We start from the raw sequence: 24,613 nt of genomic DNA on the forward strand, positions 1-24,613 counted from the left end.
ATTTAGATGTTGTACTGAAAGATATGGCTTAGTGGGAAACGGCGATAGGTAGATGGTTGGGCTGGATGATCTTGGAGGTCTTTTCAAACTTAATTAAAAATCATTTAATAAGCCTGGTTGTGAACACAAGTGTGCACTTTTTTAAAGTTCTGGGGAAAAAAACAGAGAAAATGTTTTTTCTTTTCCTCAAATTAGATACCTAGCTTGCCTCCCTGAAATTTCTTGTATTTGTAGTCATCAAGTAAAACTGTGACAGGAGAACTTGCTGGAAGGACTATCACAAGAGTGTTGGCAAGATTTGTCCTTTTCTGAATTCCTCTGAGTTAAATATGACTGACAGTACAACTCAGCTCACAGTTTTATCTGAGAGGGGAGGGAAGCAATAGAAATAAAAGCTTTACCTTTTCAGTATTTCTGCAGTACTTTGATTTTTCTTGAAAGGATATTTTTGCATCTAAGAAATACTTTGTTTTAAAAGCTCATATCAGGTCTAGGAGAAATTATTTTACAGTACCTTTAAATTGGAACTACTTCAGCTTGCATTAATTCACTGCATCCAATGAAAGTGATGCTAAAAACAAACAGTCATGAGCCACTGCCTTGTACAAGAGCAGCCTTTAGAGTAACTGAGTCTTGATCTGGTCTCTTAGGCCCACGTTTGTAATACAGAGTTAAATCATGTTTCCAGCTAAACTACCTACTAAGAGTAAATTAAAATGACAACAAAAAGCAAAACAAAACAAAAAAGCGAACACCAATAAGTTACAAGGAAGGAGGCACTTTTCAATCTTCTGCTTTCAAAGCCCGTAAAATTTTAGCCATCCCAGCTGGCTACCACATCTCTAACTTATATAAATCAAAGCATTGTTTTGAATGAATAAAACCACTTTGGCACACAACCATATCTTAGTGGTATGATGCATGCCTGAATATTCCTAAGAATGCCCTCAGAGGTACTCTGTGAGCTGAATTATTCTGTGGAAGGAAAGATGAGAGAGCACAAAGTCCTATTGTTCACACTAATGCCAAAAAATGAAATCAAATACCATTTTCAGCATAAGCAGAGTGTCTTCGGAGCAAAGGCCATTAAGTGTGTCAGGCTGCAGGATATTTTCTGGACATGGCTATTATGTTAAGACATACTGAACACGTGTCACTTATAACCCTGCCCTGGTTGTAACATCACAGCTCCAGAGGAAAAAGTCTGGTAGATCTATTCTTTGGATGAAATACTTACACATTTACTCTCACCAAGCTGTCACTTCTCATCTATAAAGAAGGTTAGAGTAAGTTATAATTAGTACTTACTGCTCTGTCAACTAATTAAATGTAATAAAAAGCTTTTGGTGAGTTTAATGCTAACAAGTTATAATTACAGTGAATTTTTGAATGCAGGGTGCATGTATTATGGGTTTCGGTATGCATCTCCCACCTTCTATGACCTAAATTCTCAGGTTAAACCACTGTATCTATAATCACATGATTAGTGAAAAGGCACTGCTAAGGACACACATTTCAGACCTAAATACAAATCATGCTCAGTCGAGTCTTGCACACTTCTGAGGCACTACACCAGCCTCAGGGAGCACAGATGAAAGGAAGAAGAAATATCCAGCACCAGCACTTCATTCCTTCTAGAAGAACCATTGCTCAGATTCTCCCATCCATTAAGCTCCTGCCACTCTTAGCCCTTTTCATCCCTTTTGTTAAGATTTCAAACCACTTCCAGCCACATTTCTTGGTCAGGCAGAGTGGAACACAGGGTAGACAGGCACAATGCAACTACACTGTGCACACACCTGGGGCTGGCTCTGTTCCTCAGGAAGCAAGAGTTAGGCCATACAAACAGCTGTAACCCTGAAGAATGAGGAACACTGCTTTGAAGGCCCAGAGCACGAGAAAAGAAACAATAGAAACCAAGTAATGCTCCAGATTTGGTTGGCATGGTTCCTTATTCTCCTGAGTATTTGGAAGAGCTATGAACACACAAACACATGCGCACGCACACAAAAAAGTGAAGAGCACAGCTGCCAGAGTTTAGATCAGCCAGCATGAAGGTAGTTACACCTCTAGGTAGTCAGCCATTCTTCACACTTTCCCACTCATACTCCTCATTGCTTTCCATTGCCCACAGAAAAAAGGAAGATAGGTACAAAGAGCCCCAAAAATAAAAGACATAATTAAATGAACAAAAATATAGCCTAAGAGAACCAATTAAAATGATGAAAATCTTTAATTTTATTTAAGTATAATTGTACGGACACGTGTATATACAAATACAGATCTTATGGGGCAGGGTTCTTTTTTTTTTTCTTTTCCGTTTTTTTTTTTTTACATTTTCTTTTAGATTCATATAATGTAAGCATTTAAAAAACAGCACTCAATGAATAAGTGCAAAGAAACTGCAAAGCAGGGCAGTACAAGCACAGGACCACACTGAGCTGGACTTTCATACCCAGATGCATACACAATGAGTGGCTTCAATGGGGGTGTCAAGAGTAAGCATGGAAAGCGGATTTCGCAGACTCATGGGTAACCTCCAACATGCCAGCATCTATTAAACTGTACAGACAATGGCAGCAAGCCTATTGTAGGGAGATTTGTCTCACATCCGAGAAGCTCGAGGGCGAATGCATGGGAAAAACTCAGTGATGCCAGGCCAGAAACAGATCTGCCCATTCACAGCTCCAAATTAAAAAGGGAGGAGGGGTGGGAGGTGGGGGAGAGGAGGAAGGGCAGTAAAAGGGGAAAGAAGTGTAGAGGTTTGTATAGTAAAACTGGTGATTACAAAATCCAAGTGTAATGAAAGGCAGAGAAGAGTTAACACACTCTTCTAAATCTCTGAAAGTGACCGAGCCATTGCTCTCACAAGGCAATGGATAAAATTCAGTTTTGAGGGTAGGGGTGAGAATCAACAGGTATAAATACAACCATTTTCCTTCCATAATTATATAGGAAAGGAAACAATCTACTCATCTACTCTCAATACCTCCCAAATTTGTTTCTAGTTATTTTGGAACCAAGTATGTATATATCACACATGACACTGGCAAGATCCTTTCAGGAAACAAACAGAAACAAGAACAAAAACAAAAGCCTACTCATGGAAACAAAATCAGAAGGAGTAAAGGAAAAAACCCAAAAACCTAAATAACAACAACAGAAACCAAATGAACAGAAGAGTTGTTATATCCCCAAAGCAATTTTAGAAACAAACAGGATACAAAAGAACAAAAACCAACACAGAAACCATGGGGCTCCAACATTAGACCTTTAAACACCGAGGACAAAACACTGATCACCAAAAGTCATGTTTTCCAGGTCTTGACAATGTGAAGACTTGCAATAGATGAACGATTTCCAAAGATGAGTCCTGTATGCTGCAGTGTCATGGCCACTTGTCTCTCAGTTCTCAGCCATGATCACACTTGATGCTTCAAAGCTCTGTCTTGTAATCAATGCATGATTTTAATATCCTGAAAGTCTATTGTTCTCACTTACAAAAGACATAAGAATCAAATTAATACTTTAATATCAAACACTATATACAACAGAGGTTGCTAATAATACAGAATTTAAAGAACATAGCTTTAAGTTTTACTTGTCTTTCCTTCGCCATCCAAGTAAGTACAGTACAAAACAATATTCTAAACTAACACGAAATGTTACCTTGCCTATTAAAGGATACACAGTATCCACTAAACTGACTGATCCCTATTTTCCCTGCTTCGCATTGCAATGGCCTTGGCAGCCAGGAGTGCAGGTCATGGGGGTAAATAAGCCGCACAGGCTGGGAGAATCAGTCCCTTGGGCTTGAGAAGGGGCAGATGGAGGGAAGCAGAAAATTCTTAGAAGTTGGCACCAATATTTGCATTCAGAGCCTCCAGAGATTTGCATCCCAACACAAAACCCACCATCACTTACTGCTATGACTGGAATTGCCTGATGCCACCGTGTGCCAAACTGACAGTGTTTTGTGGTCTTCTGGCCACCCCTGGCAGCACAAGGATCTGCTTTGCAGCTGGGTCAACCACACGCTGTCCCTCATCCTCCCAGCTGGGCCCTGTGATAACGTGGAGGGCTGAACTCCACATGAAACACTACAAATGAAAAGCGTCTGCTGTGGACAAGAGTACATCTCAAACTCTGACATCATGTAGAGACACAGGATGAAAAATGAAGTCACCGTTTCTACATAAGACTGGGACTGCTCCTATAACTGCCTGCAATTGCTATGAATCATTTTAATATGATTACTATCATGCAGTATTACTTGTACTCCAGTTAATAGTCCATTTGATAAGGCGCATTTTTTATTAACCTCACCTCATCCTCTTTACTTGCTACCTGAAGGAATTGTAAGTGTGCTTAACAAGCACATCAAAGTTAAAGAGCAAAAAGTACCAGATAGTCCGTAATGGGATGGTGACTTACCTCACTGTTCAGACTCTATGTCTTTGTTCTGTGCACTTAACAAAAGAGGAAATTTCCTACATTCCTACTGTAAGCAAAGGCCCTGCAACAACAACCTTGTTGTATGATATCAGGCAGGCCCAGATTGTGGTTAAGCATGCATAAAACCTTAAAAATCTTACATTTATTTCACCTTTTCCTTCTAAACTGAATAGTGGGCTGCTTACAACTTTTGTAAAGTTCTTCTTCATTAGAAAAGAAAAAAAAAATGCTCAGAAAACATTGCCCATTATTTGTACCACTCAGATTTGTTATGACAGAGGTTTTCTTCAGAATTAATAGAGAAACCCCATTTAGTTTGAACGCATTTCATGTTTTGTTTCACACTTAACGTAATTATCACAGTTTTTGTTTAGAAACGTTTTGTTTCAGTCTTTGCCTGATATTTCCTTGATTATGCTTAGCAGTTCAAATTTCATGGTAGCTCAGACAAAAATAATCCCCAACTCTTGCACTTCCTGGCAAATGACTTTTCCAAGTTCTACCTTAGCCAAGGCTCAGATTACCTAAACAGAGTCACTCCCAATTCCATCAAACAAGACAGTACCATTTCCTACTTGCATCAAGGGTTACCACTTTTCTCACGTGTTTAAATAGGACAAGCATATATACTCACTTTCAGCATAAAGTATATCTAAATAATGTATTTTCTATTCTAGTGGATTTTTAAAAAAATATTTTGTTAAGTCTTTGGGAGCCCGTCTAGTTTATCTCTGGCTGATAAACACATTTCCTCTACTCTTCAAACTGTGCTGGAAGGGGAAAAGACAAAAAATCAACACTTGAATTCGCATTCCACACTTCTTTTCTTTCCCCCCACCAAACAATGCTACTAGACCGTCCTGGCTTCTGCTACTCATGGTTTATTCCCATGACTGAGGAACTTGCAGGAGAGACAAATCAAGAGCACACTGGAGATCTTGTGTTCCAAATATGATTCCTCTGGCCACGAATGTTCTCTTTTAGCATGTATTAACACCCAGAACAGCATCTAAGGTTCTCAGCAACTAAGTCAGCGCTGGGGAAGGTCACTTTATTCTCAAAAGTGCCTCTGCATTTCAAGAAAAAAAATTTAGCACCACGGTGATTTCTTTTAAAATAAAATAACCCGGTGTGCATTATCCCCTTAAAACGAAATAACAGAGGCACTCACACCCCCAGTGAAGTTTCCTAAATCTGACCTTGCCAGCTGTGTGCTAACATTTCTAAATACTAACGTCTTTCTCTCACCAAAGACAGCATTTCTACTTGTGAGCAAAAAGGGTGTTTCAGGACAGTCCTATAAGAAACATCATCTTTCCCTTTCAGAAGTCTGCTCATTTGGAACTCCTGGAGGAAATGGTGTTGTATCTGCTCTTAATATTTCCCCTCCAGTCCTGACATGGTGATACTATGCCCTGCATGATGATCTTACAGTGTTGAATGAGAAGGCATAAATATTGTATTGGAGAGAAAAACTCTCCCAGGCTTTCATTCAGTTTGCTTATCCTCCACTGACTGTATTTGCCACTACTCTTTCTTGTCTTCATTCGGATGACACAGTGAGCTAACAGAGGTGACTTGTTAAAGGAGAATGCAGAGGAAAATAAGAATCACTAGTGTCACTATTATAGTTTGGCATTTTCATTTGGAGTCCTTTTATTTGTATGGAGGGGTTGAGAAAGTCACAGGGTAGGTAGGGATGGGTGCTGAAGCTAGTTATCCCCTTCAAATTTTTGCTGAGTTCAGGCTAAAAGGGAGAAGAAAAGGGAAAAGGGAAAAATAACGATTTGACATCTGCAAAAACAATAAAGTCCCTTTCTTGGGATGAGCAGTTAGGTGGATCTTTGATGTTCCAAGACCCTGAAATTTTCTGCGACAGGTTGCTGGAGCATACTGTGCTATAATATCAAAAGCATTGCCAGGAGGAACAATAGAGTTGCCAAAAGCTGGATGGGTATCCTCGGTGTCTGTGCCGCGTTCTCACCACGGGATGGCTCGGCTGACTCATGTACGGTATCATCTGTTCAAATAGAAAGCATACATTCCAATGAGATTTTGCATCCTTAATAAACTCTCACTGAGCCGACAACTGTAAGTAGATTTCAGTGCCTTTATGAAATAGGGCAATGAACCTTGTGCTGTCATTGACTTTCACAACCGTGTAATACCTCATTATGTAACCAACTTGGGGCCAAGTCCTGCATTTCTTACTGGCAAAACTCCCACTGAAGACCACAACAGCAGAAAGTAAGTCTGACTGCAGCAGACTGAGGAATAAAAGATTTCTCCTCTAATAAAACACAGTAGCTTCAGCTTTGGATGGCTCATTAGATAGCAATGTCAATAGTGAGGCAGCTAAATAAAAACACCTGATTTTCAGAAGGGCTTGAGGAAGAGTTGCACGTGCTTAGAATTAATTTAGATGTTAATCCCCTCACTGAGTTAAGGATTTCAGCTTCTGAATGTGAAATGGCAGCTTGTAAGTGCAAGCACTTAGATTCTACTTTCCACTTTAGTGGAAGCATACTGCATTTTGGGGCATGCAGGAGATATGAGACAAATCTCTCTCTCTTGAAATGGAATTCCAAAGGCTAAGACAGTCTCTGATTTTCAAACACACTTCCCTAACTTTCATAGGTGGCAATTACTTTTTACAGTAGACAAAATACAGAATTAAATATGTGCTTATAAAACTAAACAAACAAACAAACAAAAAAAAAAAAACAAAGAAAAAAAACAAAACTGCTGAGTTGTGAAAACACTTGTTAGTGGAAGAAGAGAGTAAGAAAATAGCAGAAAATACTTAATGTATTATACTGAACAAAGATCTGTTTAATTTTAATTTTTTTTTTTCAATTAAAAATCAGCCTTATAGTTACAACTGGTATCATAATAAATGTAAGTCAGATTCAACTCCAGGGCTATTAAAGGTGTGCTACTTTTCTTTGCAAATCCTCCATATCCACAGCTATCTAATTTAAATATTTTAAGAGCAATCTGTCTGAGGCTTGCCATAAAAAGACAGCTTTGAGTTTGAATTTTCCTAGTACTAAATGAACAAATGATCTAAACCATTTTAGGAAGTGTGAAGTGGCCTCAAAATGCATTCAAAAGCTATTTTAGGGTGCTTAAGTTTCCAGGAAAATTAACAGTATCTCACTACTTAGTGTAATAAGCTTCCCCATTTTAAGAGAAGTGTTGACATACCTATGATATATCTATCTCGTAGCTCCCATCTCAACAGACTACACTGCCAGGATTACACTGGATAAGAGCTGTGCAACCCCAATTAAAGGCAGTAAGGGAAGATGGATTCACATCAACAGGATCACCACACAGCACTGCTGTAGAGTCTCTCATGCTACTTAGCTTTACTTAGGGACAAGCTCCCTTCATGCTCTTGACACCAAGCACCGAAGCAAAGTAGAGCACTCTGCAGTTATTTGGACTAACAGGCTCTTCAGCCTTAGTCCACTTTCATTGGGGGATATACAGTAAACTGGATTAACAACCTGTCACATTTGGTTCAGCACTGATGTTACAGTTGCATCAGGCTTATCAACATCTCCTCAGTACTTCTAAGGCAAAAGTGTGAAAGGCAAGCACTGATCATTTGTGAACATTTTCACATTTGCAAGAAAGAGACAATTAAATATCTAGAAAGGGCTATTTAAAACCACTAGTTCTGGGGGTTGTCAGACCCAAAGGCTGTTCTGTATTTCACCTGTTACACTCTTGTGCTTTGGGAGCACTGCAATGGCAATAGAATACTTCACAGGAGCAGCTTCTCAATTCAAACATACTCTAAGAAGGAACAAGAAAAGGTATCAATGCCCTATTGTCAGCTCTATATCCCTTCATATACGTTGAGTCAGCTCTGCTCAGTTAGGAAGCATACTCATCACCGATGAACTAAAACTACAAGGGAAAAAGATGTGAACTGTCTTTTGCTTCCTGCATCATCGATAGAATTGCAAGGAAGTCTGAATTTGCAGCACAGAATGATAACAGTTTTGTCCTAATTACATCCATGATTCAGTACTAAAACACAATGGGGTAGAACTAGTGTAAAGCAGCAATAAATCCTAATTTTCTGTGACTCTCAGCTACTGGCACAACTGGAACACTGGCTACAGCTTAAAAAAATAAAAATAAAAAAATCAACCCACAAGCCCTAACTAAAAAGATTAATTATTAAACTAAAAATACAGAGGTCTTCTAAGATGCCATTTTTATAAGGCCATTTGTCTCAAGAGAATTCATTTTCATGTAACATTAAGGGACTACTTTCAAGAAATCATTCGGGCTTTCTGTCAATGCAGTCCCAAGGTCTCTTTGCGCTCATATATTAGAGCACACATTTCATCTGCGGTTCTGAAAATCACTTTACAAAAATGATTTTCCTTGGGGTGCAGAGCTGTAATAAGACAGAATCTTTAGTGCTTAAGGGGAAGGTCTGGGTTTATTTTAAACACTGAAGACAAGTCACAAATATGACAAAATTGATGAGTAAAATCTGGAAGGTCACTGCTAAAGACTGGGAATGCTAGCAGTAATTAGAAAATTTAATTTGACAGCCATGAATTTTCCAGATCACATAACTTTACATCACATGCTTCAGGTATAATTTTTCCAGGTATGCACAGATGCAATTTTTGTTCTAGGAACAAGAGGAGAATATAGGCATGAGCACACTTTCTTCAGTGACTTCTGAAAGATGAGTAATCTGTACAAATCAGCTTCCTACAGATTTCTGAATAAAACCAGTGAAAGTAGAGAGGTTAAAAAATCACACAAATGTTTTTTATCTTTTTCAGAAGATTGGTAGCAGTAAGTAATTTGCTGAATGTGATCCCCTGGCTTCCCCATTCACCTGTATACTGTGGGAGTAGATAGTGGCAGGCTAGGGGAGAGCACACAAGTAGAAGGTGAGCTCCAGAGGCAAGTGGATTAGTACACATTACATGCAGTGAGATCCACCAAGGCAGGAGCAAGTCTAGAGCAAGGAATGCTAGGAATGTAGGAGAGGTAACTTTTTGGTACCTGAAGTGTTTAGAACAGAAACATACTCTTTAAGGCAATTATTCTCCATAATAACATAAATGATATTTCACCCCAGTCTTCAGGATTCTACTTGCAGGACTTTGATTCACTGTTCTGTCTGCTGCATTCTAATGGTATGTTTCTGTGATGTTGTTAGCAAGATATAACCACTCAAGAGAAAGCGAATAGTACTGCAGGAAAGAATATTCACTACTATTATGCATTTATTATTCAGGTGATCTCTTTTGCAAACCAGTAACAGAAGGGATACACCCGAATTAGTTCATGTTCACCAAATCAAAAAGTGCAAAAGAGCTCACTGAGTTTCTAGATTCACGGGTTACCCAGAGATAGGGGATGATCATCCTAATGCCTCCTGTAGAAGGTGAATACTTTTAACAGAAGTGCAAATGCATATCTACTGTAAATGTGCTTTCCTTGAATAGAGATCTACTTAGAAAACATCCTTGATTCTCAAAACTATCATTTTTAGGACAGTTCCAAAAATTCCATTTAATAAAAAATAAAACAGTAGAGCACTCAAATTGGATAACTTCTGGAAGTCTTATTAATACTTTTGCCTAAATAATAGCTTCCAGGTGAAGGATTGGCAAATAATAAAGAACAAAACACCAGTAAGTTGCTTCACATGAAAGGGATATTGCTTTCTCAATAACATCAGAGAAAAAAAATAGAAATAGCTGGGTAATCTGATCTTCAGGGAATATACGACACGAGTGTCATGGGTGTATCTATTGTTTTGTGGTTTGTTTTTTTTTTGTTGGTGGTATAATTTGTTTATTTAAGTGTTCATTTTAATTATTGAGGCTTGAATATAGCAATGTGTGAACAACATGTTACACACAGAAAAAACAGGCAAGAACTATTGTAAATACTTGTCTTACATACCCACTATTGTAAATACTTGTCTTACATACCCAACTAATTTTAATGTCATGAGCCATCCCATTGAAGTTGATGAGATTATTCACACCCGTAGAATTAAACATGCTCCTATCTGTCATAGACTTGAATCACAAGACCATATACATGCACTTCCCATACAGAGCCACACAGCTTGATCATGAAGGATAACACAACTTTGCCCTAGGCAGATAAGGGGCTTTGTAAAAGCAAGCATTACTCTTATTATTAAAGGCAGTGTTTTAGAGAAAGAAGAATAAATAAATAGATAAACCAACCAACCAAAAAAACCCAAGCAAAATAAAATCACCCAGATCCATATCCAGGGTATGTGTTCGTATATAGCTGCATGTACAGGTGTTTACATACGTAAAAACAATACTCAGCCTAAACAAATATATATACAAATATATATAATTTCAGTGGACTGATTTCTTACTTAAACACTAACTCTGTCAGCTGCATGCCTGTTTCATGCACTAACATTAAATAAGGAGTGGTTCTTTACAAGTCTGTTGGCACCACAAAACAAATGAAGCGTGACCATTGACTTTAAGACTTTAGGCTCAGTTACTAACATGAGTAGTCTGTCAACATGCTGGGTGTTTGGCTTGGATGGACACGTGACTTCAGGATACTGGTGAAAATTTTATTCTGGCACACACTATATTTTATTAAGCTACATCAACTCAGAAAGCAACGCTTTTCCTCCCTTGCATTAGAGAAGGAGATAGGAAATATACCACATATAATATTAGCACTGCTAGAAACAAGCAAAAGCAGAGCAATTATACCATGCAAAGCATGCAGAGAGTAGAAGAAAAGAAGTACTCAAGCACCAGAGGGATACACGCATTTGTTAAAAGAGATTCTCTAAGCATACTAACCTGCTGGTTCTAATGAATTTTCTACTTTGTCGTTAACATCGAAAACACGATCATGAACACCTATAGTTTTCATACAGCTGTCTATAACAAAAATAGAGATAACAGCCAAATATGTTAGTGAGACACCCTTAAACTCTGCACTTTCTGTTTTTTTTTTCTATCTTTTTTTTCTCTCTATGTACTGTATATAATTAAGCATATTTATGTTTTATAGTCTATGGCACTTATCCAAATGCCAGTTCTCCATTGGTACAACAGTTTAAGAAACAACAAGTTAGCAATTGCCATGAAATTAAAACATAGCTTTATGAAAAATGCTAAGGAAATACCGTGAAAACAATAACACAAATGCTGCTGTACAGAACAGATACACAAGATTTAACAGTAATAAAATAAAATAAAATAATAATAATAATAAAAAAAATACTGCTGTTAACCAGACCACACAGTAAAGCATGCGCCACAAAGCCACCCTCAAAAGCTTATTCTAAGGAACTTACTTGCTGGTCGCACAAAGACCTTAAGCTTTAGACAGGATCTCCTTCCATTATCTGGGATCGCAGAAGCTGTAAATGAAGAAAAACGAGAGAAGTGGAAGAGTAAGAGAAAATGCATATGATTCTTTGTCCTGCAGTCAAACATCCCTTATCATCCCTTCATTCGAAGAGCTGGCTACATTTCAGCCTCTGCAGGTAAGTATTTCAAGTGTGTAAAGTAGCCAGATAAGACAAAGGCAGTGAGAGAACTGCAGATTTTATTCTAATCCCTTTTTCGATTATTTTTCATGAAAGAAGTGAAGTAAATGATATTCACAATGTTTCATTATCTCCTTTCACCTTTTCACACCTTTTTCTCAAGAGATAGTTTAATACAGTTTCTGCTGTAATGCATGTGTCTACTTTGAAAAATTACACTTGAGAATAATTAAGATCACTTTCAAGAAAGCTAGTCTTCAAATGGAAGGCATAGACTTCAGCAACTCAAAAAGGAATGAAGGAAATCTGACAAAATGATGCTGAAGTTGACAATGTTAAAAATATAAATACAGACCCACTTCCACTGAAGTAAAAATACACACCATTAAATACATCTATTAAATTCCACCACAAAATTAGACTCTCTATTCTTCCAATATGTGCACCTTTGTTGAGAAAATCTCTATTTTGTTCCACTTAAAATATGGTTCCCTGTGTTAACAAACATTCTCAAATCAGTTCATTCCTCATTTTCTCCTCCCCCATCTCTGCAATTCAACATATCCCTTTGGAAGAATACTTACTGAATGAGGAGGAAAAAAAAAAAGGGGGGGATAAACAATATGCATATCACTACATGAAAGTTCACATATATAATATCTTACCATTATCACCTACTATTTCCCAGGAACAACTGCTGCTGTGAAAACTTCCTTTTGGGATATACACTTGCCTTAAAATTCCTAATCACAAGCAAACATAGCAAGCTACTTGACTTGGGCATGCAAATTTTTGCTTGTGAAAGAACATCTTTGGATATGTTATTTCAGCCCTGGAAAATCTTCAAAAGCAATACCTGAAAACACTGCCTGAAGTAGCTGAAGTTATTTTTATTCCATTGTGTAGTCTCTTCCATCAAATAAGACACCGGGGCACAACTAGTTGCTTTTTGTAGAAAACTGAAATTATTGGAAGCTTTCTGGATTTATGGAAGATGATTGGGCCAATAAGATGTTTGTTTTGTTTATTGCTGCTGCTTCTCTCTTTTTTTTTTTTTTAATTACATTTCACTGAAAAATAGCTGAAATCATTCACATAAAGACATATGAACACACTCTCTTTGTCTACATGCCAAACTCAAGACTGAAGAGCTTCTCAAATAACTTTAAATGAATTTCCTTAGACTTTGATGATATGTTTCCAAGGCAGGCATCAGCTTTTTCCTACCAAGAAGAACTAGCAAATTCAGTAGGAACACAAATAAAAGGAGCACAGTAAAAGTCAAATAGAGCTAATGCTTTTGTTCTGCACCTGTTGGGAAGTGCTTGAAAAATTGTTTCCTTCTTTTAATCAAAAGACAAAAGTGTGTAGAAATGATGCTCCCCCCTTCAAAATGACAAGCAGTTAAGAAGTGTTAACAGCTGGCTTTGCTGTAGGCTCTTACTAAATCAAAGTCAGAAAAACTCCCTCTACTGACATTTATGGTAACTGGTGTGTTATTTAGGGCACAATATTTGAACTCTGTGGTTATATTCAGGAAATTGTGTCCTTTCCATGGCCCTCACTGAGTATATGCAACTGGCTGAATGCTTTGCTCAGACTAAACAGGCACTTGTTGATTTCTCAAAAGATAAGTATTCTATTATTACCATATTACTAACATAAAGGTGGATATAACACTTCCGATATTGGTCAAAACAGAAAATATACAGTGATTTTAACATAAACAGCTCTTCTTGCTAAGAATTTCAGAGGTGCATCAGGATCCACATTTATTCAAAGGCACATTATAAGTTTGATGTTTACATGCTACTACTTACATCATCCACAAAATAAACATGTTTGGGCTCACTGGTGTTTATCAGAACACATTGTTAGCACTAGCACTGACTAGCTATGATAGCTAGGACCAAATAATAGTCCACCCAAAAAAAGAAAATGAGTGCTATATCTAAAGTTTACACGTGTTTGCAATAGTTGTACGTACTTAAGAGTGAACAGGAGCTGGTGATTAGCCATGTTCTATGGGAGAAAATTTCTAAATCTGCCCTCTACTTACACTTCCTTCTTCTACCATTCCTTACATAGCTTTGCATAGAATGTGCTGTATCACGAACTACAGTCCTACGGCAATCCTATCAGCTGCATTTAATTCATCATCCTTAAAACTGATGCACTTTTAATGTTAAGTATGATAATGTGCTTTTTTCTTCTCTTAGGAAATTATGTACTCTAAGTGATTTATGAAAAATGGTAAGTAATAAAACTCGAAAGACTCCTCTTCAGCCACAGTGTTTTACTCCTTCAGAGGGAATAATAATAATTAAGAAAAAAGACATTTTGTTCTGCTCTCACATCTGCCTCAGTGACCAAGTACAAGATGATGAAGAGTGCAACCTCTTCAGCCTTCCTGAGAAATTTAAGACCTGTCTGCTAAGCTGGGTGACTGCAATACCTTTTTTTATTTCCTCCCTTCTCTTTTTCATCTTAAAACAGAAACAATGACAATTTGTACTATTTCCCATAAGTCCAGATGTATCACTCACACAGCAGAGTCAGGCTTGCTAATGTCATCAATCCTGCCCTCTCACACACTGCAGTTTGTCAGTATTGTTCTGTTCTCTTCCCTGTTTTGATTATTTTGCACTATTTTCACCACTGTCCTATGAAAATCCTGACTCTTAGATTATGGCATCCAATTTATAATGCCAACAGCTAGGGTTTTTTTTTATTCCTCTTTCAGCAGCAAGCTCAATATCTTTTATTTTTCCCTGAATTTTAGGCACATTACACTTGCACTCTACTAAGGAAAGCCAGGAGTGCTCATTAAATGTGCTTTTTCGTAGCTAATGCCTTGAAGCTTAAACCCAAGTTGAAGTATAAAGTCCTATTCTTCTACATAAAAGTAGCTTTAATGACAAACTTTTGCTAAAGAGCACAAAACTCCCAATCAGGGTGACCCACTGGCCAACATTTTGATTAACAGCTACAGAGAAAACACCAAATGACCAAAACAACACACAGGAAGGGATAAGCTACACATATTAGCATATCACTGAAGAAAAACACGTGTTTTTTTGTTTTTTGTTGGTTTTTTTTCTGGAAGAAAAAGAAAGTAATGATGTAGCTAGGATCTCACAAAAACTGATGCTTTAAAGGAAAATTCAAGGATCAGTTCAAACTGAAAAATTCAAGTCTTTACTTCTAGACCTAAGGTCAGGCCTATTAGTATTAGCAGAATGTTCAGTGGTTTTAAGGTGCTTCACTTTCCAAGAATGATGGGTTTCCAATGCAATGGAGTCTGGTAAATTCCCTTCAACTCTTGCATGCTTGCAAGAGTGAAATATTTCTGGTTGCTGTAAAGTAGAAAGAAACAGCCCTTTGCCTGCTGGGGTCTGTTGAAGTTCCTTTTCAGCAAAACGTCTTGCTGCTGTTGTTATATTCCATTGAAATTAGCTATGCTACAAGAAAATGTCCTTTCTTCACCTATACAAAAAGAAATGTCATTCCCATCTCTGCACAAAACCAAGTTAGCCTCTAACCCTTTTAAAGGTGATATTAGCTATAAAATAGAGGCCAGCTCTGAGAATAAGAAATCTCTGATGCTAATGGAAACTGTCCCAAGTAACATTTTCTCCTTCAAAAACTGAAATTTCTAAAGGGGGGGGGAGGGGGGGAGAGGGGGAGGAAGGGAGGAAGGCAAATGAAATTTTGCTCCACAACAAAAATAATCCTTTCAGAAAATACCCCTTATAAGAAACAGAAGAGGTTATATCCTCTTTTCTCGATGAATGATACAAGAATCGAAAAGGTCTGACTAGTTTAGTTTGTGTCAGTAAGAATGACAAAGAAAAACAGAAGAACTCTGCAGTGTTGCTAGTTCCTATGATTTCATTCTAATTCCTATGATCTTTCACTCCCTCTACCCTAATGGCAACTTCATGAGAATCTCCTGTATCTGCCTTATCACATCTTACACTTCATGATTACATACAGTCTTGGATAGGAGGAGTGCACTGTAAAAATCTCCCAGAAATCATTATATATGTGAAAACACCCCAGTAATTATAAAAATTTCATGATTTAGAAGAAATTCAAGTCATGATCTCAGTATTCTCGCAATGAAAATTCTATGTTCATCAGTTAAAATAGAAAAAAGTACACAGACTGAAGTACAGCACATAGGAGTAGAGCCAAGCTGAAACCGAAAATGGCAGTAAATGATAAATTAGAATAGAAAATTTCTTTTCTCTGAACTGGCTACCACTTTTATACCCTGTAAGGAAAGGGAGTGAAGAAAATTATTCCCGCCGCATCTAGAGCCAAACCATAAATATTTCAGTATTTGTTAGCTATATTTAAATCTGGAAAAAAAAAATCTGTCTCCCTTCATCCCACTCACTTCCAAGCAGTTTTCTGCTACAAATCACATGGTACAACACTAATATATTAGATATAATTAAAAAATAAAGTCTTTCTCAGGCCAATAAGGCTTAACAGTTATTCAATAACTACCAGGGACCCACAGACAGAAAACAAAAAGCAATATATGTAGAAAAGTGTTGGTTATTTTTTTCCTGGCAACAGATTTTCAGTTAAATTGTTATGTCAAGCTGTAAAATATCTTTAAAGGAATCACCAAGATGTGACCTAATCAGGTTACAAAGCAGGCTAAAAAAAAAAAAAAAAAAAAAAAAAAAAAAAAAAGGCCCAAAAAAGAAAAGGGAAAAGGTACGGAAATTTTAAAAGTAATGTGGTTATCAGTACCTGCTATTCATGTTACAAAAGCCACACATAACAGGTTTCTTTCTTGAGACAGCTGGTAGTTTGGTGGCACCAATCTAAGGCTCACTTTCTACCTGAAGAGCAAGTTACTTGGATGCCACGTGTAAAAAATGTCTCAACCATCCTATTTACTGATATTCACATTTAATCAGCAGTTTTCTCTGCTTGTCTCCTCACTCATTCTTAGCTTTCTAATTATAACATCGCACCTTTTACCGAAATGCAAGTGCTGATATAAAAAATTAATTCATGAGTGCAATTCAAAACCTCATTTAACATTACAAATATAGTTAATATTCAAGCCACAACCCGCTGTGGGCCCTATTAGAAAGCAAAACTGGAACCATTCAGTGTACAAATAATGCTTCATTTATCTAAGTCACTCAGATGGCACCTTAATTTTAGTACAGGGGTTATGCTGGCAAAGGAGTATAATTTCTCTCACTATTTTGTTCTTCACGTTTCAATTACCAGTTCACTTGGAATGTTCTTTGAAGGATTATAAACAGTGCCTGTGAAAAACTGTGGAGATAAGGCTGTTCATTTCTCTCTATATTTTTGAAAGCTGTGATTTCTGTCAGTTTCTCCTTAAGTGAATGTTTTATTTATTCTACTTTTTTCTAAGATAACCAATAAACTGTGTTGGTCTGCTTGTAGAGAAGACCTGAGAGATCTCGCTGAAATCTCTTCTCAGTTTCTTGCAGATGGACTCCTAGCAGCATCATCTGTGTGCTGTACAAATTCCTATCAGTGATATGTGCTTCCAAACCACAAGCACCAAACAGAAATATTGGTGAAGTTGACAGAGAATTAATTTTGAGCTCTTCCCCAGCGCACTAAAAGGGATTCCATATGCACACAGCAAGACCAGACACTTAACACTGACTGCCCAATGAAAAGGACTGCACTTGCAGCTTTTGTCATCACCACTAAGAGAGAACCTGCAACAACCCCAAAGACAGGATGCTGTCTGCTGTAAAGCAGAAACTCATGTTTATGCAGCCCTTCCACTCTCTTTGTCTAGTATGCTACAGACAATCTCCTCAGGAGAAAACATTTACAGCTGTGATATGCCTCCAGCCCTTTAAGGCACAATACCACCCCCATTATTCAAATCCAATATCCATGTAACCTTATGTAACCTGCAAATCATAATTCCACCAACTAGCAGTGTTTTAGCATTCAATATCCTGTGTCAGCTATGGAGCTTAAGAAAGTTTTATTTTTAAGAACAGTCGTCTGCTCCTTTCTTTGTAAAGAAATGAGTATGTGTGAGGGCATTAAAAATGCAGTTTTCTATTATGTTTGCCACAGGCAATATTTCTCAATTTGTGCAAGTGAAAAGAAAAAGTAGCCTATTAGTTGTTAGAAGAGCTGAGCCTTTCCCCTGTAGGTTTTCATGTGATTTACCATACAACACAAATGTATGCAAATTAGCCAGGTAAATGCAGAATTAGTTATTAATATTCTTCTCACTGTGTAGATTGAAAAAAAAGTTACAAATTTGCATAAACGGTACAACTGAAAAAGTCAGCTAGAATTTAATGAATCAATAAAACACTCCTTTGTGCGCATACATAAAGTCAGACACATATGTAGGGACAGCAAAGGGGACTTCAAATTTATTAATTAAAAGAGAAGCTATCTGGAAGGATTTACAGATTATCTTCTCCATGTGAGTGTTAAAACTGAAAATCAAACACAGATAACAGAAGTGCTATAGAAATCCCGGACTCCTAAGTCCATGAGTTTAACTAAAGAAAGGGTTATCTGCCTATCTGTTCTTCATTCCAACATACTTGCAAAGCTTTGTTCTGATAGTATAAACATGACTTAAGTCTGGGAAGATTTAAATATCGAGCATCCATGACTTACTCATTCAGCAGATGTAACAACTGAACCCACTTCATGAGTAAATTATGACTAAATTTATTTGAATATTTGCCACTGCCACATGTCTTGTCTACCATCTCTCTGTATTTAGCCATCACAAAATGAAATAGCAGAAAAAAGAAAATTACATAGTATGTTAAAAACTCAGAAATCTCAAGCTGTCGGAGAGATAATCTCACCCAGAAATAAGCTTTATCTAGACTGCCATTAATAATTAGAAAATAAGAAAGAAAAAAAACCTACTAGAGAAAATAAATACATAAGCAAATACAAGGCCATAGCTAGTACTTATTGCTTACGGCTTAACAGATGCAAAAATACTACAATACTAGTGTTTGCAAATGAAGCTTTGAAATCAAATGTATTACAAGGGTACATAAATGAACATTTTGTTTTACTCCTTTCTTCCTGCTCAACTGCATCTACACAAAATGAAGTTAAAAGCAACCATGCCATGTTTCTGTACTCATACCTGTGTATGGATACATGCACACACATGCAGGGAGGGATGTTCTGAATTTCATAAAAAAATATAAATTCCAAAGGGTACAGCAATGGAGAAAGACCCAGCAAAAGCTACATGCACAACTAACATGAAATACTGCTTTTATTTTCTAATGTCCTATGATTAATTCACTCTACATTTGCACTAGTATAGAAATACCAGATTATTATGGCTTATAACATAAGTGACTATATATTTTAAATACCCTAAAAGTAGCCTAGCAAATGGAAATGACTTGTCAGATAAATGCTATTTTAGTGAGTTCTTAGAAGAAAGTAATACACAGTTTCTGTGTCAGCGTTTAATGCTGAATCAACTGTCCCACTGCAACCGCTTAGCCAAGAAGAACATATTTTTTTCTTGTAGTTTACAATCCACTGCAGCTTATATATCTGGTTGAAGGCAGCAAAGACCAGAAGTAAATTTCACATAAAAGTAAACAAACAAACAAAAAAAACAAAGTAGACATCAAATCCAGCATGAAAAGTGGTGTAAACCATGTTATTTCCAGTTTAATTAATTATTAACATTCTGTTATAAATTAAACCATCTGGCCAGTATTTTTTTCTTTTAGGTGACTTAGCATGGCCTAGCCCTCTATGCATTTCTCTAAAAGGGCCCTTAGCTGCTCCAGATTTAATGATAGGACTTATTTTTCACTGGCCTGGCTGATGTACTTGAGTCAGAACTTCGGTGAGGCCCAGGTCCAGCCCTTCACAACCCTGGATACCAGAGGTGAGCAGAAGCTGAGGGCTCAGCCAAGGCAGTCAGAACCAGTTTGCAGCCAGTCCAGATGCTTATAACAGTCATGCTATTATCTGTCCTACCAAGCTTCACTGTCCAGTTGAGTTCAGGAAAACAAAATGATCACAATGTGGCGCACTCTATATACTTCACAACAGGAGAATAACAAAGCACACATTTCAGCTGGGGAAAAAAAAAAAAAAAAGAAAGAAAGAAAAAGAAAGAAAGAAAAAAACCCACAAACCTGTCTGAGGCTCCCCTCTGAACAAAACCCTGGACCAACACAAGAACCTACCTCAGTAATGCTCTGCAAAGACTTTTTTTTTCTTTCATAAAAGTAGAAACAGTTACATTTGTTTATGAAGTGGGGCAAAGTGGTTATTTAACTGCAGTCTGGGTTTCCCAGTGAATCCGTCTTGTGGCTGCCATGTTTCTCCTCATTAAAGAACAAACAAAGCTCAGTTGGAAATAAATGAAAGGCATATCCTACTTTGAATGGACTTTTACTTGCACAAAGCTCCCATGAAATATAAGGAAGGAGAGCTGAAGAATAGATTGTACCTGTTGACGCATTTACTTTCTTTCCTATAAGAAAGTTTCTCTTTCATAAATGCAAACTCCTTTACATACAATAAAATAAGGGCTACGTTTTCCACACTAGCACAATATAGATAGCTGATGTCATACTTTTCTATTGCAATAAACCAACACAATTATTAACTGGAATGAAAGAAGAAAAAACACATTGGATCTCATTATTGTTTTCAATGGCATTAACAAAAACAAACACAGTTATTGTACAACATTAAGACTGTATTAAAGTAAATTGCTAATAAAACAAGTTAATACTATTGAATAGAGCACTTAAGAGAACAAGATATCCTCATCATACTTTTCCTAGGCACTTCGGTGCTTTGATTTTCCCTTGGTATCACTAGAAATAAAATGTTTTTCTTCAAGCAGGCTATCCATTTTGCTAATTTCCATCTCTAAGAACTAGACATAAGTAAATCCTTTGAAGAGACATTATAGCCTTGTTAGTAATTACCTCCTCTTTTTGATCTTTAAAGCAACATGTTCACCCACATGGAATTTGTGGGTATTGTATCATGTTACTAAACCTCATATACTTTAATGGACTTCATATTACCCATGTCTAGCTTTACCACTGCTGACACTATAATTAAAGCTGAGATGAGCATTCCATTCTATTTCATTTTCATGGGCTTGCCAGCACCTTTAAAATATTTAGAAACATTTCCAGCTTCCCCGTGCTATCCTTGTTGATTCTGTCAGTTTATAAAAATAAAGAAGTAATTATGAATGCTGCATTGTGCTAGGAGTGTGACAAGCGCAAGGACTTGAAGTTACTTCTGCTGAGTCACCCAATCAAAGCAACAAAATTCTTTGTTTATGTCTTTCTCATGGATGGGGAAGTGGGGACAGACATAAAGGCAGGAAGACACCTACAAGAAGCTGCCGTAGGCTGAAGGGAAATTTGGAAAAAAAGCACAGACCGTGGGCTGTATTTTGTTATTATTTAAAATGAAGAGGAACAGTGAGAATAATGCAGGTTTGAACGTGTTTGAGTACACATGCATGTCTGAAACTATGCAGAAGCACTGCTTACAGAGAATACCATTGCTCAACATCTTTCTGAAGGCGCTTTCCTGTTGGCAAAGGTCTAACAAAAGCTTGGCAGAGCTTTTGCAAAAAAATGCCTGTATATGCACAGTTGGCTTTTACAGAGATAAATCCAAATTTGAGCAGGATTAAAAACAGATATTAAGAAGAAAAGGTCAAATTTGTAAGCACATGATAGTCCACTGTAACTCAAGCCTGTTTTTGGCAAATAAATATTCTCAGGGCAGAGATCTTCCATTTCAGTACACCAACTATACAGGGTTCAAGGTTGTGACAAGAGTACTAAAAAAAATAAGAGATGCAAGCACTACATTAATAATAGGTCATCTTTATAAGGTGAACTGGCCTTTTGTTCAAATCATACAGAGGGACTATTGAACTCCACTATGTGAGAAAGAAAATTGTCTGCTAGCCCTTAAAAAGATTTCTTTAGCCTTTGGACTCGCCAGGTACACCTCAAAACACTCGGGAACATATTAAGCTGAATTCTTCTTTTTAACTGACATTTGTATAGTACATCAGGCTGTAGCAGTCTTTTAGCTTCCAGTCCACTGCTTCATTCTTTCACTTATTTGGTTGGCATTCATTGCCACAGGTCACACACATGCTCCAAAACATGCATTTGAAAAAGCCTACCTACATAAGTGTTGCTGCTGCCTCATCAAAGAAAGCTTCTTCCTCATCAGGAATAAGAGTGTCTGACCTATACTGGAAAAGGACTGCAGAGTGTCATAACTATGACTGTGGGAAAGTTTGAAATGCCCATGTGACTGCTAACTTTTCATTTTTCTCTGCCACAAATCATTTCCTTCTGAGCTATTTTTTTTCTTAAATTAATGTATACCACAGGATGTTTAGCCCTTTTTCCAGTGATCACTCCCAGCTGAACTCAAAATTAGATATGTATGTGTTCATTCTTCCATAAATGGGATTCAAAACCCTATGTGGTTTGGAAACCAGCTCCTAAAAGCAGCGAGTACCTCATCAGACTGCTGAGCAGTACAGGTACCTCACAATCTTTTATTTTCTAGACTGTTGCAAAATTAGCTCCTTCAGAACAGAAGCATTTCTTGACTGCTCTTCCAGTAAAGTCAAGATAAAGTCAAAAGTTTGACACTGAGTTTTCCCAAGCAGCCTCTTGTCTCTATTTTTTACCCAATACTTTCTGATCTTATCTGGCATCTCCTCACCAGAAGCTTGCTCCTCTACTTTGATGACCAGCTGACCAGCAAAGAACTTGCATTAACTCAAGTTGTGAGCAGCTTCAAATGGTGCCTCCTACATGCATCTATGAATATAAATACATATAGAATACACGGGATAACATGAAAACATTTAGTTGACACCTTCTTCCTGACACTTGTTTCACTTTAAAGAGGTGGACAAAACCTCCATCAAATTCACTACTCTTAATCATACAGCACCCATCACCGCTCCATTTAAGTGCCTAATGTAGTACCTCTACACCCCTATCAGTATATATCTCAAGCCTGCTCACACTAGAGCAATCCTGTTAGCAAAGAGCATAACCTTTCCATTTGCTGTTACTAGGGGGATCTGCTTATATTTGTATCTCAGTCTCTTGATAACCCTTGTTTGAAATATCTGCGTTAGATGCAGTTCTGGCACCTGCATAAAGTTGCATGCTCCTGCATGCCAGGTTCGTCTTTCCTTCACATTCAAAAGTGGGGTCAGTGTACTGTGTTTCTCCACAGAAGCTTGGATACAATCCCATTTATCTTGGCTAGGAATTGAGACACTGCAAATGCAGGTATTTATTCCTTAACTTACTGCAGTGAAACAGCGTTCAAAAAAACTCCCAGCCAAATATAACAGAAAACAACAGTCTGAGACCAAACATCTTGCTTTTGGATTGAGGGCAATCAACAAATCTGCAACTACACGTGTGTTCGACACACGTGCCTACAGCTTGCCTGTGCCTCGGGTACTGCACGCCTGGGAGCATGGGGGCAATAAGGTGGATTTCAAGCCAGGACAAAAGCAAACCTGCGTCCATCCCATATTCTCTTTCTGGGGCTGTACAGAGCCAGAAGCAAACAAAGATCCTTCCCATTCTGTGTTAATTTTCAAGATCTCTGTGAACTTGCAGTTTACCTTCTAGGGGTCACTGGATAATCTGTTTTTTAGCCAAGTAAGAGTGCTAGTGGTACACTCCCACATTTTTCTGTTCTCCCTTTGTGAAATATCCTGCAGAGACAAGAACATTTTTTTTCCTTAGATCAAGCTGGATGTTTTTTTGAAAGCCTACGAGGTGTGTAATCAAAGCTGGCACTGGAGCATCCTAATTACGAAACTCAGCAAGGAACTTTCGCACACATTTTGTGGACTTCAGATTTCCCATTCACAGAACCTTCTTGCTGAGAAAGACAAAATCATGAAAAAAGTTCAGGAAACAGAAAGCAGACCGGCTGTAAATAATTTTTTTACTTTTGCCTTTTAAAACCAAAATAATGATTTTTAAAAAAAGAAAAAAAGAAAAAAAGAAAAAAGGAAAGAACTGACCCTGTATTTGTAACATGTCACTCCATTTTTGTTTGAGAAAACATCCTGAACTCCTCAGGAGGAGGACTGCTGACACGGGAGGCAGGAGGCGGAGATGAAGGTCTATGTTTTTGTTTTGCTTTTTTCAGAAAAATGTGAATCTTGAAACAGAGCTGTGGAAAAATATCAGTCTTGAAGCACTATCAGTGCTGGCTGCTTTCTGCTGAGCTGAAGTGACCATTTTCAGATCCTTTCAATCTGTGGTGAAAAGATCATTACCATGCTACTCCCAGGAAGTCAGTCCTCCTGCAAGTGAGCTTCTTTGTTATGAATATGGAACAGATGGAACCAAATCTATCTGCTCTGTAGGAACAAAAACACTTACAACCTAGCTCTCTCTATTAAAGACTCTACTTAGCTCCTTTATACCACTGGCTTTCTGTGCACTGCTGTGAGGTTTTGACTTTATAGAAAAAGGCACTTCATAAAAGCAATAGTTCTTACTCTTAAACCAAAAGCGGCCTAAGAACTGCAGA

At 37.5% G+C, this 24,613-nt stretch overlaps 1 protein-coding gene across 3 annotated transcripts in view; it reads right to left on the reverse strand.

Annotated features, from left to right (window-relative positions):
- Positions 1-2,214: 2,214 nt before the first annotated feature.
- The window catches only part of EFNA5 (ephrin A5), a 207,108-nt gene continuing 184,709 nt past the window's right edge, over positions 2,215-24,613 (reverse strand). For 2 of the 3 annotated variants that reach the window (XM_015849467.3, XM_085528836.1), the window contains exons 3-5: positions 11,810-11,875; positions 11,310-11,390; positions 2,215-6,475 (exon numbers count right to left, since the gene is read on the reverse strand). In XM_015849467.3, the coding sequence (XP_015704953.1) occupies positions 6,354-6,475; positions 11,310-11,390; positions 11,810-11,875 (269 nt within the window). In that variant the 3' untranslated portion in view covers positions 2,215-6,353. The remainder of the gene's footprint in view (positions 6,476-11,309; positions 11,391-11,809; positions 11,876-24,613) is intronic. The other variant, XM_032441285.2, reaches the window with a different exon arrangement.

This window comes from Coturnix japonica, chromosome Z (assembly GCF_054131305.1).
Source record: "Coturnix japonica strain WE chromosome Z, WE-NBRP24, whole genome shotgun sequence".
In the NCBI taxonomy this organism is placed as follows: domain Eukaryota; kingdom Metazoa; phylum Chordata; class Aves; order Galliformes; family Phasianidae; genus Coturnix; species Coturnix japonica.